This window comes from Aplysia californica, unplaced genomic scaffold (genome assembly GCF_000002075.1).
Source record: "Aplysia californica isolate F4 #8 unplaced genomic scaffold, AplCal3.0 scaffold00621, whole genome shotgun sequence".
Taxonomy (NCBI): Eukaryota; Metazoa; Mollusca; class Gastropoda; order Aplysiida; family Aplysiidae; genus Aplysia; species Aplysia californica.
The window spans coordinates 87,680-107,094 of NW_004797891.1; the positions used below are offsets into that span (position 1 = coordinate 87,680).

At 41.0% G+C, this 19,415-nt stretch overlaps 1 protein-coding gene across 3 annotated transcripts in view; it reads right to left on the minus strand.

The window, feature by feature from the left end:
* LOC101855213 overlaps positions 1 to 19,415 on the minus strand; it is a 32,293-nt gene that overhangs the window by 11,724 nt on the left and 1,154 nt on the right. For 2 of the 3 annotated variants that reach the window (XM_005107668.3, XM_035972235.1), the window contains exons 2-10: positions 16,408 to 16,482; positions 13,163 to 15,394; positions 12,033 to 12,316; positions 11,137 to 11,236; positions 7,913 to 8,059; positions 3,789 to 3,932; positions 2,934 to 3,038; positions 1,937 to 1,993; positions 937 to 1,005 (exon numbers count right to left, since the gene is read on the minus strand). In XM_005107668.3, coding sequence (XP_005107725.1) covers positions 937 to 1,005; positions 1,937 to 1,993; positions 2,934 to 3,038; positions 3,789 to 3,932; positions 7,913 to 8,059; positions 11,137 to 11,236; positions 12,033 to 12,316; positions 13,163 to 15,394; positions 16,408 to 16,459 — 3,190 coding nt within the window. In that variant the 5' untranslated portion in view covers positions 16,460 to 16,482. The remainder of the gene's footprint in view (positions 1 to 936; positions 1,006 to 1,936; positions 1,994 to 2,933; positions 3,039 to 3,788; positions 3,933 to 7,912; positions 8,060 to 11,136; positions 11,237 to 12,032; positions 12,317 to 13,162; positions 15,395 to 16,407; positions 16,483 to 19,415) is intronic. The other variant, XM_005107669.3, reaches the window with a different exon arrangement.

A 19,415-nucleotide genomic window follows, 5' to 3' on the forward strand; every position in this document is an offset into this window, starting at 1 on the left:
ATATAGTACAAAGTATTTAGGTAAACTCTCACAAACACACACATATTCCATGTATGTGTTTTTGTTTGTTTTAGTAAGTGTTTTACAGCACTTGCAACACAATAAGGTCATATAATAAGTGTCAAAGATTAGAGGTGTTACAAGAGAGTAACAAACACAAAAAAGAAGGAGGAGAGATAAAGACGATAGATGTTTGATAGGAAAGAAGAAGCAAACCATACCAGAGCACACGCCAACCACCCACAGTGAGGGAGGGGTGGAGGGGAGAGAGAGACAGACATCCAGGTAACTTCACATATATGTGTGTGTGTGTATTTGTCCAAATAATATACACACATGCATATTAAGATATTACAAAGTATTCAGGTAAACTCTCACACACATACACACACACACACACACACACACACACACACACACACACACACACACATATTCCATATATGTGTGATTTGGACAATCTATCATATCTATATAATCTATACCCACCTACATATGTATCTATTTTTTCACATAAGACAATGACTTACTTTCAATGACAACTGAAGGCAAATTTTAAACAAATTTCAGCATTCATTCTTCTGCGGCTGACCCATTGGTATCAAGAACATTTAAAGCCAAAAGGCATGCTTTGGATCAACAACATCTTCCACATTTTACACATTGGAAGTTTGATTGTGACAGTCTGCAATGTCTGGTGATGCGAGAGTTTAGCTGCGGATCTTGTCTTCCCCAATCCTCTGCAGACCTGGACCATCATACCCTGTCACTACACATAGTTTTAGAACAAACAAGTTGACATTTATTTTTCCCTCCCAACTTTAACAATACAACCCCTCCCTCCCCCCCCCCCCCAAAAAAAAAATTTAAAAAACAATTTTTAAAAAAACAACCAAAACAAGCACAAAATCCTTCATACCACTTTCTACAACTTACAGTTAATTATCTTGACAGCAACAGAGAGATTTTTGTTCACAGCGTAGGATATTGCAGGTCCCGTCTCCGCTGAAAGTAAACAAGGAAAAGTGAAAATGAGATCAACAGGCAAAAGGGATTTAATAATTTTTGGAAAACCAACAAAACAGAACGAGTACTGAGAACTGACACAGTAAAATCATCTGTGTCAATCTACAAGCATCATAAGCTATTTGCTTAAAGTTCTGAGAAAATCGAAAAAAAGAGTACCTAAATCTGAACTAAAACTAAGACACTCATTATTTTTCAATTTAAAGAAGTGGGAAGGAAACGAAACAGAAAGAAACCAAATTGCAAGGTCATTTAGCGTCAGAAAAAGGCAGGAAAAACTGGCGGAAGAACATAGGAATAGAAAGAAGTAGGATGTACCAGCAGTGGGCTCCTTACACTTGTTAATTGGAATGGGAAGACAGGAAAATGACACAATACCCATTGACAAACAGATTACATCTTACATACATTCTAGAATTGTTTTTTGTAAGAGTAAAGAGATGCACATCGACACGATGATGGTAACTCAGTGAAAAAAAAGAAACCACTTCAGACATACAGCAATAAGAGAAAGAAATAAAAAGTAGGACCTACTAGCCGTGCCCTCCAACCAGCTACACACGTTTAACGAAACTAAGATTAGTCTTAGTTTTAGTAAGAGTTTTACTGCACTTGCAATACAATAAGGTCAAAAAAGGGCCGAAGAATAGAGGTGTTACAAGAGAGTAACATACACAAAATAGAAGGAGGGGAGATCAGAACGATAGATATTTGATAGGAAAGAAGGAGCAAACCACACCAGAGCACGCGCCAAACACCCACAAACTAAGATTGTAACATGGACACATGAGCAGTGGCCATTTATCACAAAATCATTCTGAAAAGGTCAAAAAGAACAAAGAATAAAGAAACAAGAAACAGACAAACAAACAACAAACAAAAACCAAGCAACCCCAGCAATGAGACAAACCTTTGTAGTCCGCCGTGTAGTCCAGCTGGTTCAGCATCTCGTCAGTCTCCACAAACCCTGAGAGACGAAGACACAGAAAATGATATACATCTTCTTTGTTTTAGTTTTGGTATAAGTTTTACTACACTTGCAAGCAACACAAATAGGGTCACATAAAAGGTCTTACTAGAGGTATTGTAAAAAGAAGAGAAGGACGAGAGATGTTCAATTTTGTAATAATCCTAATGAAACTGTCCAAGATATCTACCTCATTAAGTTTTACGGCACTTGCAACACAATAAGGTCAAATAAGTGCCGAAGATTAGAGGTGTTACAAGAGAGAAACAAACTATAAAAATAGAAAGAAAAGAGAGATAAGGATGACAGATGTTTGATAGGAAAGGAGGAGCAAACCATACCAGAGAACCCGCCAACCACCCACAAAAATAATACATCTTCTTTGTTTTAGTTTGGGAAAAAGTTTTACTACACTTGCAACACAAGTACATCACATAGGAGCCCAAGATCAGATGTCTTACTAGAGATAATGTAAAAAAGAAGAGAAGGACGAGAGATGTTCAAATTTTAAAATATCATAATGACACTGTCCAAGACATCTACCTCATTAACCCTATCCCTACGTCGTGTTTTACTATTGTATCCATACGACGTGGGGAACTCTGTGCCACCCCTTTCCACAGAGGAAATTTACTCGTTAATCCGATCCGTACGCTTTGCATAGCAGTCTGTCAAAATTATTTTTTGAGAAATACTGAAAGTATCAAAGAGATCTTCGTACTGGACGCATTCTAAAATGTGAAGAAAACAACCCCAGGGGTACAAAATGACCCTAGTGCGTACGGATAGGGTTAAAAACAACCATTTTTCCTCAACAATTTTTAAAAAAATTTTATATTGTGTTTTGACGGGGACATAAAACACGTGCAATTGCTTAGAGCACATCTGTGACATGTTCCCCAACCACCCACGCATGTCCCCCCCCCCCCTTTCCACTGACCTGTTTCATCCTGTGTGATGTACAGCGGAGGCAGACCCACCTCCGGGACTAGACAAGGACTTCTTAACAAACTTTCCTCTCGCGTCTTTTTGACGGGATTTGCATCTGAAAATATAACGGCAAGAAATGCATAAATAAATGTCCAAACAAGAAATAATAAGCAAGGTTGCAGCTGGGTTGCGAAAACGATTAACAAAAAGCCAGATAAACACACAACTAAGAAGGAGTTAAACAAAAAACAAACGGCAGCATAATAACAGTTCTTATCATGAAAATAAGCGGGGAAACCCCCCCCCCCCCCCCCCCCAGAAAAACAGCATCTCAGACGACAAACCAAAACATATGCTGAGAAACACCAAAAAAAATTTACTTTTATTTGCTCTAAACCTTGGCTATGAATTCTTTGGTCGTCACATAAGAAAAGAACACATAGATGTGAACAATTTCAACCACCTAATGCTATAACTTGAAAGGCACAATCAACGAGACTATGTTACAGCATGCACTTGTGGCATCGGTGGTCATGTGGTAAGGTTCTCGGACTCTCAACTGTAAGGGCATGGGTTCGAATCCCATCAGGGGGCCATACCTTGGGTCCTTCGAAAAAGCTTTTTATATGTTCCTCTTTTCATGCTTGTGGGAATAGGTAACCCGCGATAGACAAAGAAAAATCATGGCAGTATGCAAGTGTTTTAGCTTGAGTAATCCGCAGCTTGCACTGTATGCTTCCCAGAAAGCCAAGAACGTTTCCTCATGTTCTAGCATCTGCTGGGGGTAATAATAGTTGTAAAACGCTTAAGGTATGTGGCAGAACTAAATACAAGCAATTATCATTATCATTATTTCATTACTTACTAGGAGGGGTAACAGCCTTTTTGGCAGCTTTTCTTCGGCGTGACCTTGACTGGTCCGGCCCGTCCAGCTCGGTGAGGTCACCTCCAGGTCGAATGCCGTCAGAAAACATGACCTGCTTGGGCTCCCCAGACCGACGCTGACTTCCTAATATTCATAATAATAGTAATACAATATAATAATAACATAATAAGAATTCTTATAATAATAATTCTAATTCTTATTATAATAATAATAATCACAATAATAACAATAATAATGTGAATTTACATAGCCCCTAATCCCTAAAAGCCTCTTATCGCTGTGCAATGAAGAATTATCACTCAACTGACAAAGCAAAAGAGAGAAAAGGGCACATTATAATCAAGGCAGAGATTGAGAGGCTTGGCGACACAAAGAATAGAGGTCACACAAGTGACGAAGATTAGAGGTGTTGCTATACTAGAGGGTAACAGACAAAGAATAGAAAGAGGAGAGATAAGGACGATACATGTTTTTGACAAGAAAGAAAGAAAGAGCACCTACCAACCACCCATCCATCCACCCACACACTCATCCACATCCACACACACACAACACACACAAAAACTCAAACACACACTCACAAACACACACACACACACACACACATTCACACACACATACACACAGAGACTGACAGATGTCCACAATGAGTATCATACATGGTCACACATAATCAATGCACATGCTCATGAGACCAGGGATGATGCAGCGTTAAAAAGTTTAAAAAAGTAAGCACATCATGTGCGTCTACAAGTGTCTAACTCATTTTTTGAAGTTTATAGAAATTTTTGTTTGTTTGTTTTAGTAGAGGTTTTACAGCGCTCGCAACTGCCCAAGGTCATATGAGCGCCAGAAGATTAGAGGTGTTACAAGAGAGTAACCAACATAAAAAAGGAGAAGGGGAGATAAGGACGATAAATGTTTGATAGGAAAGAAGAAACAAACCACACCAGAGCACCCGCCAACCACCCACAATTAATTCTTTAGTAGAGTGCAGGGAATTCTGAAAAATTCTATTGTTCATTGGAAAATGAAAATAAGGAAACAGTACAAAACTATATCATAGGATGCACCTTAATGTCTTTATTAGTAAAACAGACTGTTGTATTCGGTTTTATCTGGACACTCCTTGAAATTGATTTGGGCAATGGTGGAACAGAGCTGACAACATAAAGACGTAAGTTATACCAAAAAAAAAACTTTTAAAAAACTCAGTACAACAAGGGCTCCACAAACCTGAACAGACAGACAGAGCCACAAACAGACAGCTCTGTAACTGAACTGGCCCAACCCCACCAAAAAACCCCCCCCAAAAAACCCAGCGGGAAGAGTTATTTCTTTGTCAGGCTGGAGCATGCATGCATGCGCATAATGCAATCTGCAGCACTGGCATGGGGACCTATCAGGTACAGTTCATTTGAATAAAGAGAGAAGCACATCAACAGAATAAACGTCATTTGGTGTTGAGGAAAAGCGAGACAACACACAAACAAGACAGAAACAACGTAAGGAGAGAGAAAAGAAGTAAGACCTACACCAGTATCACCCTTCAACCACCCACTGGTGCTTATCACACAGGTAACATCTAAAGAATGGTTTATTTTTTTTAAAACACCAAAACAAACCAAACCCCCCTCCCCCCCTTCAAAAAAAAAGCATGGCTGTGTTCCAAACAACAAAGAGAGAACGAGCCATGAACGATCAAGCAGTCTAACTGACAGCAGATTCTGAGCATATGCACAATCATGTAGGAAATTTTTTTTTTTTAAAGGGCCCATCATAGGGTGAAAACATTCTTTAAATTTTTAACTGCAGCAAAAACCTAACACAAAGTAACAGGGGCTCTCGTGGCCTAGAGGTTAAGGTGTTGGCCTCTCATTCAAAGGTCCCGGGTTCGATTCTGAGTAGCGACCCAAAAAAATTTTCTTCTCTAAAATTGTCTCCTTTCACATCCTTTCCTGATCTCTAACAATGTTCTGTTGTCTGCTTTCATTTCCACTTTCTGCCCCCACCCCCTCACCTCCTTTGCCCCCTCCTCTGGGCTCCTGGCTCTTTCTGCAGCCTTTCTACTGCTACTCCTTGGCTCCTCCTAACTGCTGTCTTTCTGCCACACCCCAGATCTTCTGGTAGGAAAGATCTACACCTAGCCTTCTCGGACAAGGGCGAAAAATCTCGGAGGGCCCGTGTGCAAGTTGCGCACGTTAAAGATCCCTTGGTGGTCTAAAATCGATAAGAGTAGGCTTCGGCCGCCACCCGGGCAAAATTCAAAATTTCCTACCAACGAAAAAGTATTAGGTGTGTCCCGCGCGCTCATATGACCTTATGCAGTTGCGAGCGCCGTAAAACCCTATACTAAAACAAACAAACAAACAAAGTAACAGGTTGCTACATTGAGCAATTCATGTTCCATACATGATAGTTTGTTTAAGTAAGAGTTTTACGGCACCTGCAACACAAATTAGGTCATATGAGAGGCATCGTGGTGAAATCAAGAGCCCATCAAAATAATGAAATCGAAGAATCTGGCATTTTTTGTCCATTTGGCAATTTTTATCGAATTTTTGTTTTTTGACTCAACACCTTTAAGGCCCATTTAAAAACACATTTCTGTGTGGATTTTACAGAAGAGTGTTGATTTAAGGCACAAAAATGAAAATTTGCAGTTTCTAAGGATTCTCAAGCTTTGGAAGTCGCCAAACTTCGGCACCCGTTTTCTAGGTAATTTTACCTCGGAAACCAGGCGACCTCCACCTCCTTCAATCGTAAATATCTCGACTTCTATATATGATAGAAGAGTATTTTCTTCACCGAAAGCAAGACAAATGAACAAGCTTTAAAGTGATAGCAATAACTCCATATATCCAGAAATTGACGAGTGCCTGATTCCACCACATCATGATACGAAGTGCCAAAGATGGAGACGTTACTTGACAGCAACATACAAAGAAAAATAGGAGAGATAAGGAGGACAGATGTTTAATTGGAAAGAAGAAGCAAACCACAATAGAGCACCTGCCAACCACCCACTTACCATAGATGAGAACATGACATAAATAAATATGCTTTTCTTACCGAACTGAAATTTCAACTTTGTTTTTGTTTGAATAAAATGATGCAAATTGACACAATGGCCATTTAGTGCAAGAAAAAAGTAAGACAGCTATACAGAGCAGGGAAGAACCAGGACAGATAAACAAAAACAACAGTTCAGTTAAGTTTAGTTTTAGTAAGAGTTTTACGCCACTTGCAACACAATAAGGTCATAGAAGTGCTGAAGACTAGAGGTGTTACACGAGAGTAACAAACACAAAAAAGAAGGAGGATAGATCAGGACGAAAAAAACAACAGTGAGAAAGAAACAAAGGAAGGAATGAAAAGATGTAGGACCTACCAGTGACATCCTTCAAACACCCGCTAAAAGGAAGCGGAGAAATAGCGCAAAGTTCCCATCACACAATGTAAAAGTAAACAAAGTAAAAAAAAAAATGTGAAAACCCCAAAAAGAGAACAAAAGACCATCCATCAAAATGACAGCAAGGAGGAGGGAGCAGGCAAGCACAAACAATCTCTCTAAAGGAGCTGCAGGTTTTGAGCAGCAACGTGTAGGATGCAGAAGGAACGCACAACGCCAACAACACAGCGAAAATGTAAATGAGGTTTAACAATCAAACTGTCAAACAACTCGTAAAAAAGCAACAACGGGGAAGCAAGGGGGAAAAAGATCTTTCTCAGGGTCTTGAGTGAAAAAGTGTAAGAGGATGCAATAGAAACAAATTGTGCCCAACACTCAGTAAAAAGATAAATAAAGAAGAACAAAATGTTTAACATCTATTTAACAAAGAAAAAAAAAGATTAACTTTTAAACAACTATTGAACTATAAACAAACATAAATCAATTTTAAAACAACTGTTGCAAAGAGAACAAAAAAGGAAGTGAGAACAAAAGATAAAGAAAAACAAAAAACAAAAAAAACAAAAAACAACTTTTAATCAACAAATGAACAAAGAAAAACCCCACAAAAAAAAAAACTTTCGATGAACTATTGCAGAGCAACAAAAAAAAAAAAAAAAAGAAAGCCGAGTAAACGATCTCTCTAACTGACCTGAGGTTTTGAGCACGCCAGTTGGGACCATGACAGTGGGCGGGCCGCCCATGTGCTGACTAGCCTGCTGGCTGGGGGGGACTTTAGAGCAGTACTCATTGGGCTTGTTAGGGTTAGGAGAGCGGGGGGCCGCACCGCTGCTGTGGGCTGCAACAACAAGGATCGGGCACGGGCGAGGGAGAGGGGAGGGGAGGGGAGGATGGGAGGGAGGGAGTGGGGCGCGGGCGGGCGGGCGGGAGAAGCCAAAGAGAAGACGGTCAGACCAGACAAAATGAAGCATAGTTCAGCTTAAAGGCATAATGCTGCTGGCGCTAGGGAGCAAAGTGGCCAACTCCAAAGGGACAACAACAAAGATCCCAAATAATTCTATAGAAAATGGACGAAGATTTCACTTTTTTACATTAATTTGCAGAACAGAACTTTAGATCTTGGTATAATTTCACTTTTTTTTTCTCTTGGATGACTTCATATCTAATAAGACTAAGACTAAAGAATAGCTGTGAAGAACTCTTTGATCAAATCTACATAAAACTTTTGATTTTATTTCCGCACGAGGCACTGAGGTTCAGCCACTTTGCACCCATCACCGCGGATAAGTGACAAGAAAAGCTTTGGTAAGTTTGCACAGAGCCAGTCGTCATTCATCCCTTCTCGGGCTGTCAAGCAGAGCCTTCCAGATGGACACTTGTCAGTCACAAATGTTATACAAGCTGCAACTCACAGTTAATCAAAGGTCGAAAAAAAATTCTAAAAATACAAAGAGACACCTTATAGCAGGCATGGGCAAACTACGGCCCACAGGCCAGGCCCGGCCCGCAAGAAGTATCAGTGTGGCCCGTGAGTCATTCAATAATTATTATGGTAATTAATAAAAACTAAACAGTTCATCTTGAGAACTAAAATAAACCATTTCCAGCCCAGCTGAAAGCAATATATCAAAGATTTTTATCTCATGAAATGCCCTGGAGTGACTGACAAGAGTTTTAGAGTCACTTTTCAGAGCGTGGGTATTTTAACCGATTTCACCCAATTTTCTCCTTCTTTCGACTGCCAGATATTGAGAATCACTTAATCTGGCCCATGTCTAGGATACGCTTGCTCATGCCTGCCTTATAGTTTTCTATATCCCCTTCAGTGAATGGTTCATTGGTGTCTCAAGAAATTTCTTAACCACTCAATACATTAAATTAAGTCCTTCCCAATTCATTACTTTTTACAAGGAAACAAATGGTGGGAAAGAAATCCAGATCCTTGTTATTATAAACTGTGTCAACCTGTACATACTTAAGACTACAAAACCACCTTCTGACAAACAATAAAGAAATCTTCAAATGGGAGTCCATGATTCAGTTAAAAATTGTAGAAATCAGCAAACTGAGACTCAAGCTTAAGACTAAGTTTGTATATTGTTTTCAGAGCAGTAGTTGTTAAAAACAAAAGTTAATAATGCTTATCTGAAATAATAATGAATCACTCTGTTCAAGCTGTCATACAATCCGACTCGCTACAAAAAGTCAATTCATTCTCATTTATTTGCTTCTCTTCTGCCATGAAAAAACACTCCCAGTGTAAACTATTTCACAAAGGAAGCACCAGATTACTGCCTAATTACATCAAACTTTTTTGTGAATTCTTAAAAATGACCACACTGAGCTGGTTACCTGTATCTAAAAAAAATCTTATGAAACAAGAATCAGAGCAGGTTGCTAAAAAAAAAAAAGGGGGGGCAAGAACCAAGACATGCAAATAAAAAAGCAGCAATGAACGTAAAAGACGTGGCAAAGTGGGTTGGAACATTCCTAGAAGAAAACAGAGACAGCCTTGGATGCAGAGAAAAGCTTCAAAGTACAGGATTAATCTCCAGTCCTACACGAGAGAAGTACATCAAGAATCACAGCACACACCACGCGAAGGATTCAGTTTCTGTCAAAGTTTCATTTTCACTCTCGTTCACACAAAAAAATCACTATGTCTCATCATTCTTACTTAGATCATACATCCGACAAAAGGCAAGGATGAGAAAAGGTCAAAGACTTGTGCTCCTAGCCTTTGCACTGTCATGACGGCTGCTCATCACTCTCTATAAAAATTTTGTGGCGGATCATACCCACCATGGACAGCGTCATTATGCCCAGTTGAAGGAAGAGCAAAACACAAGTCCTGCTATCGTCAAAAGAGCACGGCACCTCCTCTCCCCCCCCCCCCCCCCCCACACCTCCCGTCATTCATTTAGCTCAAAACAAGCCAAATGTGCCCTTCATGGTGAACCAAAAATACATCAGAGTGCACGGTCTAGGATATAATACAAGTCTATGGAGAAGGCAGACAAGATATGACAAAGCACAAAGAAAGCAGCAGATCAATGCAAAAAGTCGAAGAAGAGTTATATTTAGAGACAGCAGGATCTTCTTGAAGATTTCACAAACACAAAAAGCAAACGCATAAATGTATCACATAATCACCCACCACTTCACAAACTATAATACATAACCACAATAACAAATCTTGTCCCTGAGATTTTATTTTGAGTGAATAGAAGCACATCTACACAATAACAGTCTTTTTGTACAGGGTAAAAGTAAGACAGATAGACAGAAAAAACCCCCAACAGAAACAGAGAAAAGAAGAACGACCTACCAGAGGCAGCCTCCAATCATCTTCCACCTCAGAGACAATTTCATGAAGACAAGAAATATCCGTCAGAATGCCTTCCGACAGAACCAGATATGGTCAACCCTGCTCCAAAAGCCACATGTCAGTAACAATCTCCTGTACAAACAAACACTTCCCCCCCCCCTTGCATTTCTTCTATACCATTATAATGACACTGTCCAAGACGCCAACCTGTCTAAGACAACCACTTTTCTCCTCGACAATAGGTGACCACCTTGGACAATTGGTCGCTTTTAAGGACAAGCGGGCTATCCCAGATTTTGGGGGTTTCCAGAAATCTTGACCAACACCAAAAGTGGGCATTGCCCTACCTATAGGAGAAGTTTGCTTTCTTTGGTGTGTATATTTGCTTGGTTATAGAGAAAACTCTCCTTGTCTTTTAAAGAAACTGAACAAGGGGAAAAAACTTTACCTTCCATTTTCTCAAAACAGCATTTTTCGGGATAGCCCCCTTGTGCTTAAAAGCGACCAATTTTGCCTGTAAATAAGACTGCAGCTTGAAAACACAGCTTATGGTAGTGACAAACCAGCGCAGGAAACGTCAGTATTACCTGAATTGATCTGATCATGGCACTCCACGCAGACCCGAGCTTCTTTGTTCTCCATGTAGGGCAGAAAGGCTTTCTGACTGCAGCAGGTTGCACACAGCACCTGGACACAGGGACAGATTCTTGCACTTTTAGTTAGAGTTTTACGGCACTTGCAACACAATTAGGTCATATAAGCGCCAAAGATTAGAGGTATTACTAGAGAGCACAAAAAAAGGAGGAGAGATAAGGATAATCGTATTTGATAGGAAAGAAGGCGCAAACCACACCAGAGCACCCACCAACCATCCACTCACACAAACAGATGGCTGACATACCAACAGATTAGCTTGACAGAGAACAAAGAGAGATTGACATAAATATCACCAATCACAAACATCATCAAGAGTGGACTTTGGGCTTATTTCCTTCTTGAACATAACCCAAAAAGATTATAAAGGAATTTTTTGGAAAATCCATATTGACTTATGCTGTGGTCTGTTAAGACTACCTGGGAACTATAATAATTTATTCCACTAATTTTTTTCAGGAGTAAACAATTGAAATTCTAAGTTATAACAAAAACATGACTATTAGAAAAACACTCCACTTATCTTTTTAAAGTCTAATGACTAATGAAATAGCATACTTATTCAAACATTTGATTTTCACATAAAACGGAAACACAAAGGTTTTACTATTTCCAGTGCCTTTATACAAACAACATCACTAACATACATTTGCCACATAACCTCCCCCCCCCCCATCCCTCCCATTTACATGCCTTGCTACACAACACCTTCCAAATTCCCCTCCCCTCCCTTCACATACCTTGCCACACCCCCATCCACCCCCCTTCCCACCCCCCCACATACATTGCCACACCACCACACTTCCCCCTCCCCCTCTCCCCCACATACCTTGCCACACGCCCGACAGTGGTGTCGTCTCTTCCACATTGTGAACTTGGCCTGACACAGCATACAGGCCGGGGCCTCCGCGTCCGGAATCCAGAACGGAGCCACGCTACCGATGTCGCTGTGCACCATCGAGGCCGACAAGGCTGCCTGGCTGGCCTCGCTCTGGTCCAGCCCCTCGGCGCCACAAGCAGCACCCGCCGCCCTTTGCCTCTCTTCCTCTTCCTGCAGGCCGCCCTCAAAGGGGACTTCATCCTGAGGCAGCTCTGAGGCGACCGGGGCCTGGTCTTTTCATATCGAAGTGCGGACACAAGAACAAAATCATGAAAGGTAATGAGGAGCCAGTGGAAATTAGAGCGTATTTAACATTTTCAGCCCCAAGACATTGGATTTATAATAGAAGTAATTATTAGGAAAATGCAAGAAGATACCGATTTTTTTTGGGTAGAACTACAGCACTTGCAACACGAATAGGTCATGTAAGTACCAAAGACCAACGGTGTTATAGACAGTAACAAACAAAGAAAAGGAAGGAGGAGAGAATGCCTGATGATAAATTTTTTTAATAGAAAAGAAGGAACAAACCACACCACAGGGCCCACCACCCACCCACTGATAACACAGAAATCATGAAATCACTGAAGCAAAGTAGTAGAAAGTCATAACTATCAACAAAACTGTGCATACAACAAGCAAGGTTCGACTTCAGCTTCCAACACTGCATTCATTATAACAGAAAACCAGTGACTGCTCATAGCATCAGAGTCAGAGATAGAAAGCAAGTTATCATATGTAATTTTTATGAAAATACACCATCCGATTTCTTGCATGAAAGCGTATTTATTATAGGCCTGCCTTGTGCATTATTATACAATAATCAACTGAAGATGAAGAAAAAAAATAATAAAAAAACAAACAGACAAATGAGAACAAACATACCACCTGCTTGCCCCATATCCATGTCATTACTTCCCTTCATCGTGTTCCATATTTGTATGTAATTTCTTAAAAAATACTCCCTTAGATTTAATAAATGTAAGAAAGTTTATAGGCCTGCCTTGCACTATGATCTACATAAGACATGATATACAAAAAGAAATGAAACAACATGGCAAACAAGAACATAGACATACCTCCAGCCTGCCCTACATCCACTTCAGTCCCTTCATCGTGGTCCATATTGAACTCCGGTCGAACCGGGAGGTTGAGAGTCGTCGGCCTCTTCATCCGAGAGCCGCTGAGGGCGTTGAGACTGCCGGCGGCCGAGTGGAGGTCCTCAGTGGAGCCCTCCCGAGAAGACTCCGAGTTCAAGTTCGACCCATCGTGCTGTGGAGAGTGAGGGTCAAGGTCTCGAGAAAGAACAGGGCTGTCGCTCTTTGCAAACATTCTCTGTCTCGATTCTGCCGATATTTCCCCCATGGAGGGCGGAGTGAAGAGACCCCCACCCTGCTCTGTCTCCTGAGGAACTGTCCCGTCAGAGAACTGGGGGGAGCCCGCGTTGGGCAAGAATTTCGTTGTTTTTGGCAGGTTGCTATTGAAGGAGGAAGGATCCTCGTCCTCACTGAACTCTGAGTGTTTGACAAAGGACGGGGACTCGAGGTTGATCTTGGACAGACCGTGAAGACTGTTGGGCCGGTTCTTCTTGATGAACGCTGGGTCCTTCGGTCGAGCCCCGATGCCCATACACATCGTGGGACTGCCTTTGTCTGCGACGTTCGGCGCCGAGTACATCGAGGTCATGTGAGACTCCTGGGAGGGAGGAGGAGGAGACAACTCTGTTGTAACGTTTCCTTTCACAGACTCCAGCCCAGAGGTCTTCACATGCCCCTTTGTGACATCCGGCTGTCCATGACTAGATATCGTATCAGCATCTTTGCATGTCTGCAACACTCCAGGACGCAACTCCTGCTCCGGCATATTCTGTTGGTTTTGCACGACCTCGTCGAGAACTCTTTCAATCTCCATCTTCCCTTGGATCAACGACTCACCAATACTCACAGCAGTTGGAGGTAACATTTCCTCCTTCACTTTCTCATCGAGAATTTCCTCAATTTCCATTTTTCCTGTAGAAAGAGAATTGTACAAGGTGTCTTTATCATTTGTGGAGGAACCCAAGCTACTCACTTGGCCATCATCGAGTTCTGAAACTTTTTCTTGCCGAGTGTTTAAGCCGAGATCTGCCACAAGATCTGGGTCTTGAAAATGCGACGCTGTGTCAACGTCAGGAACAGAACTAACACCCGACATGAAAGACTCTGAGGGGGGTCCCATGGAGTCTGCTTCTCTCATCTCGTCGGCAAGGCTGCGAGTTTTCAGACCAGAACTCTGACTTAGTTCAGTCTGAATGTCTGGGACAGATGGCGCCACGCTGCTCTCAGGACTCGTTCCACTAACCGGGCCATTGTTTCCATTGGTAGCTTTCAAAGCACTGAAATCCTCCATTGAGCCCCCGTCAAGTTCATTGAGGTACATGTTCAGCTCGTTATCGTCCAAGTCCTCGTCCACCGGGTCGTGGAACCCGACAGCCTGCTCCGAAACCGGGAACGTTTTCCCGGGAAAGCCATTCACGACTTCTGCTGCACTATTTCCGGAGTCACTACCGACCTCTGGTTTGCTCAAAGCTGTATTCAAATCTTCGCCTTGCGCGGGAGTTACAGTGTGCTCTCCCGTGGACGAGTGCGTGTCCCCGTTTTGGTACGAGGATTGAGAAGAGGGTGAGGATTGCACAGTTTCCCCGGCGCCTGGTATTAGGGTTTCAGAATCGACACTTGCATAAATAGGGCTTTGATTCTGGTCGCTTTCATTTTCCGCTTTAGTGTCCGTGGTGGCACTGACGGTGCTGGCAACAGTCGTGTCGCCGTGGCCGTCCACGAGAATGTCCGAGCGGGGAAAGGGCAAGGACATCAGCTCCTCCTCGCTGGCCGGTGAGAGGGCGTCAGTCTGCACCTCCATCGTCTGCGATGCGATCGTACCTTTGTGCTCAGAAGTACTCCGCTTGAGAACATTCTTCACCACGATATCCTGTCTGCCGATGGAGGTCAGACTAGTCACGAGCTCGCTTTTATTTTTGCCCACCTTGTCCGCAGGAAGGGAGTCAAAACCGTTGTGAGTGAGACTGTCCAGCTGTGGCTCTTGAATGAAACCTAACTTGCCATGAGTAAATCCCTCAAACGGATCATCGTAGGCAATACTGGAGGGTGGACCATCACTGGGCGGTCCCTCCGGAGAGAAGCCACTTGTCGTGGAGGAGAGAGCCTCTTCCTGCTGCAGGGAGGCCCAGTCTTGCTCCTGATGCTTCTGCAGGAACTCGATGTAGCCACTCGGTTTCAGCTCCTGACCTGGGACTATGGACAGAGCAGCTTTTTCTGGAGACAAAAAAATAATAATATAAGCGTTCAATATTTTGAATTTGGTGGCACTCACTCTGATGAAAAAAAAAATTTAAGTAAAGATTTCCCTCTGAGAGAAGAATATAACAGTACTCAGATAAATTTCAGTTTCAAACACACAAGTTATATTCAGAGGATTCTTTAAAAAAATGCGCCGATTATAACAAACCCACCCTCCCTGAAAAAGTAAACAAAACAGTATCACTGGAAACACATAAAATCTCATACAGGACAGCTTACAGACACAACCTTATCCTTCTGTGCAACTTTTTAAAAATCATTATAACCCCCTTTGTCTGTGAGGTAAGATTGCCTTTCTTTAACCCTATCCGTATGTCGTGTTTTACTATCATATCCATACGACGTGAGGAACTCTGTGCCACCACTTAACCCTATCCGTACATCGAATTTTACTATCATATCCATACGACGTGGGGAACTCTGTGCCACCACTTTCCAAAGAGGAAATTTACTCGTTAATCCGATTCGTACGCTATGTATAGCAATCTGTCAAAATTATTTTTTGAGAAATACTGAAAGTTTCAAAGAGATCTTTGTACTAGAAGTATTCTAAAATGTGAAGAATTAAACCCCCGAGGTACAAAATGACCCTTGGGCGTACGGATAAGGTTAAGCAAATTCAAAATTAATGAGTATCGACCTAAGCGACCGATGCATTCACAGACCCATAGGACCAAAAAATTGTACATCATTGCACATATGACTTTAAAACTAACAAATAAAAAACTATAAAAATTAGTCCTTTTTCAAACAAAAAGAAACAAAATTTTAACAGTCCAAAGAAAGTTTCAGAGATACATGCAATCCTGACCAAATTATTAAACCTTAATATATATAGTGCAGACTTTAACAGCTTTTAAGCCGACTGAACACTGAAGTAATTTTCTGACTTAATAACTTCATATAAAATAAAATCTTGTGCATATGTCATGACACAGCAAAGAAAAGAAAATACTTGACATGCATACCTTCTTCTTCAAACTCATCTAAAACTTTGTCTAGGTCAACAAAGTCCATCATGCACCGGTTTCAAGGAATGAAAGCTGTAAAAACAAACAAGATCATTACAACAACAAGAAAGAGAAAACAGTTTCATTTGAGTATGAGATCAGAAATGATTCCAAATTTGACCCATATCTTTTTAAAACAATAATAAGAGCAGGTGGGAACTCAAAATATAGAAAATAGTTTAGATTCATCACATTCTCAAAAGATTCTCAGACACAGTCATGGGCATTGTATCTCTAGAGCTGCGTTTGGCTAGGACACAGCCCAGCTGCACAGATCAAGTCATTGTAAATTCTACATTTACCTGCCTACAATAATTTCAGCACTGATTTAGCAGCACAGGGACTTTCTGAACTTTTCTTTCTGCGGCTGGTCATTTCCTTAAAATAATTACATGATATTGCGTACCAAAATTCAACTAGTAAGAATTTGGACAAAATGTTGTTGTTATGAAATAAAAGTAAACATCATCATAATCCCAAACTTTCCTCTCCCCCCTCCAAAAGAAAAAAATTGCAATGCGCCACACAACAGTCCTAAGCATGCGACCACTTCTGCTTGGGACCTGAAAAGGGACTTTCTTTTTCCTTCATTTTATAGAAGACCACACATGTCTAAGACGAACACTTTTCAGACTTTTCTCCTCGACGATGGGTATTCATTTTGGACAGGGTCTGGCAATAAAGACCTTGCAGCTTTGCACAGCCATGTCAATTGTGTGCACCAACAACCATGCTCAATTTGAACAAACATTGGCAGAAATACAAACTGGCATTGTTACCTACAAAAGAAAATATGTCTTTCTAAAATTCTCATAGTCATTGCCAAGCTCTGGGAAGCTTAAAAATCAAAGCAAATCATGATAATTCATAATCAAATGATCTTCTAAAATTATGAAGAAAAAATATTAAACTTGTTTGAAAGTGAAAGTAATCATTGCAAAGATTACTAATCACTTTTACAACTTTTGCAATGTACAGCAGTAAATAAATTGTCATGACTCAACATGCTACAAGCACTGAACTTTGAACACTGAAGACCCAACAAAATTGATGGGTTTTGGTCACTATAGATAGACTAAGTCACTAATAGTAATAGCAAAGATTCTCTACTACCAAGATGTTTCAATTGCTCAACCTCACGTCCGAGTAAGACTTGGGCCTTGTGTTAGCGCGTGACAGACAGTGATACAAGGGTAAACAAACGTTCCAGGGCTCTCGAGCTGAAAGCATGCAATTTTGTCAGCAGGCAGTGTGTGTGTGTGTGAGACAGAGAGAGAGAGAGAGAAAGAGAGAGAGAGAGAGAGAAAGAGAGAGAGGGAGAGAGAGAGAGAGAGAGAGGTGTTTGTTATTAGTTATATTATAATAAGAATAATTGATTCTTGTCATTTTCTCTCTGCGCCGGTTCACAGGCTGACCCAGTGCAATAGTCATTATATTTTTTGTACACAAATGACCAGTCCCATCTTCCGAATCCCACCTTCTGTTTCCCATCTCTCACGTCTTGTTTCCCGTGTACGTTATAACAATTTTCCATATCCCATATATCTCAACTTAAATTCTGTAAGGGAGCTTAGTTTTCCCCTCATCTAATGGGATGGAACGCTTGAAGCAGGCCAAAATATTGAATTATATAAATCACTGTCGTCAATGTCCAAATCCGTTGTGCTGTAGCACATTGTTTCAACAGCTTGATTAAATACTGTTTTATTCTGAATCAAGTTTTGGTCTCCATAAGATTTCTTCAATGTATCCTCTTCGGAAGTGAGTTTATTTTCACTTTCCCTAATTGTACAATTCGTCCAGCACGACTACAGGGATCCATTACTACGATGTCAATTCGGTCAGATCATTACAGTCAAGAGTCAAACTTTCATAAGAAATGTAACAATCTGAAAAGATTTATAATTAGGTAATGTGACTCTCTTTACACAGCACCACTCGTCCTAATATCACTTTATAAAAAAAAGAGACAAGGACAGTCTGCATCTGCCAAGTTCTTAGAGGGAAGTGACTGAGAGCCTTTCAAAGTCCTCTTGGCTTTCACGTGACATAAATTCCTGGAACGAACGAGAGGAGCCTTCTTTCCACTATTTCCATACACGATTTTAGAGTTGCAAGATGTACACCAGACAGCACCAGCTTCTTTCAACTTGCGTATAATACAATCCGATAGAAAATTGCCAATGACGTCTTTTTCCTCCAACCACGACCACTGAATTTGTTTTTCACTGTTTTGTCGATCTCAGTCACATTCTGACATCTATAACAATTCACAAACTTCAACTCCATCTCAAAAGTCGTTTGCACACACTACTTGATCTACGAAGAATAGTCGCAAATAATATGCCGTATCGGGTGAAAAAAGGATGTGTGTGTGAAAACTAAAGACACAAAGATGACAAAGGGTAGTCCTCGAGCACACTTTGCTTCGACGATCAAAACGAAGAGAAAGAAAGATTTCCCCGCTGAAACTGAAACTTCCTTCGCCAACTTTGTTTTGAAAAAAAGCACCTTGCCTTTCCGGAAATGACGCATGCGTACTTGGTCTTGGCTAAAGACTTTGCTAGCAAAACTTCTCTCTTTGCCGGGAGACTTCCGGCAACGTTTATTTTGTTACTGCTTAGCACTTTTCCAGTTTCGGCAAAAAATAATAATTTTCCAGATTTCGATTTCCAGCATGAACTCGGCTCTCTTCAGGCACGACCTCGACTCAGGTGCCGGAATTTTGCTTGCAGTTTATTAAATACCGGATTTTCCGGCATTCGCCGAAAAAGTGACATCTCTGTCATTTGTCTGGTAATTCTGTAATTAATGAAGTCGACCAGTGAAAACATGCTAGACTAACTACGACACTATAACCATCGTTGCGACTGGACAGCAATGAGTTAGATCTCTAAACATCTTGCTGCTTAAAATTATTAAATAATTTTGTTGGTTTTTGTGTTGATTTTCAGTTTTCCTTTCTT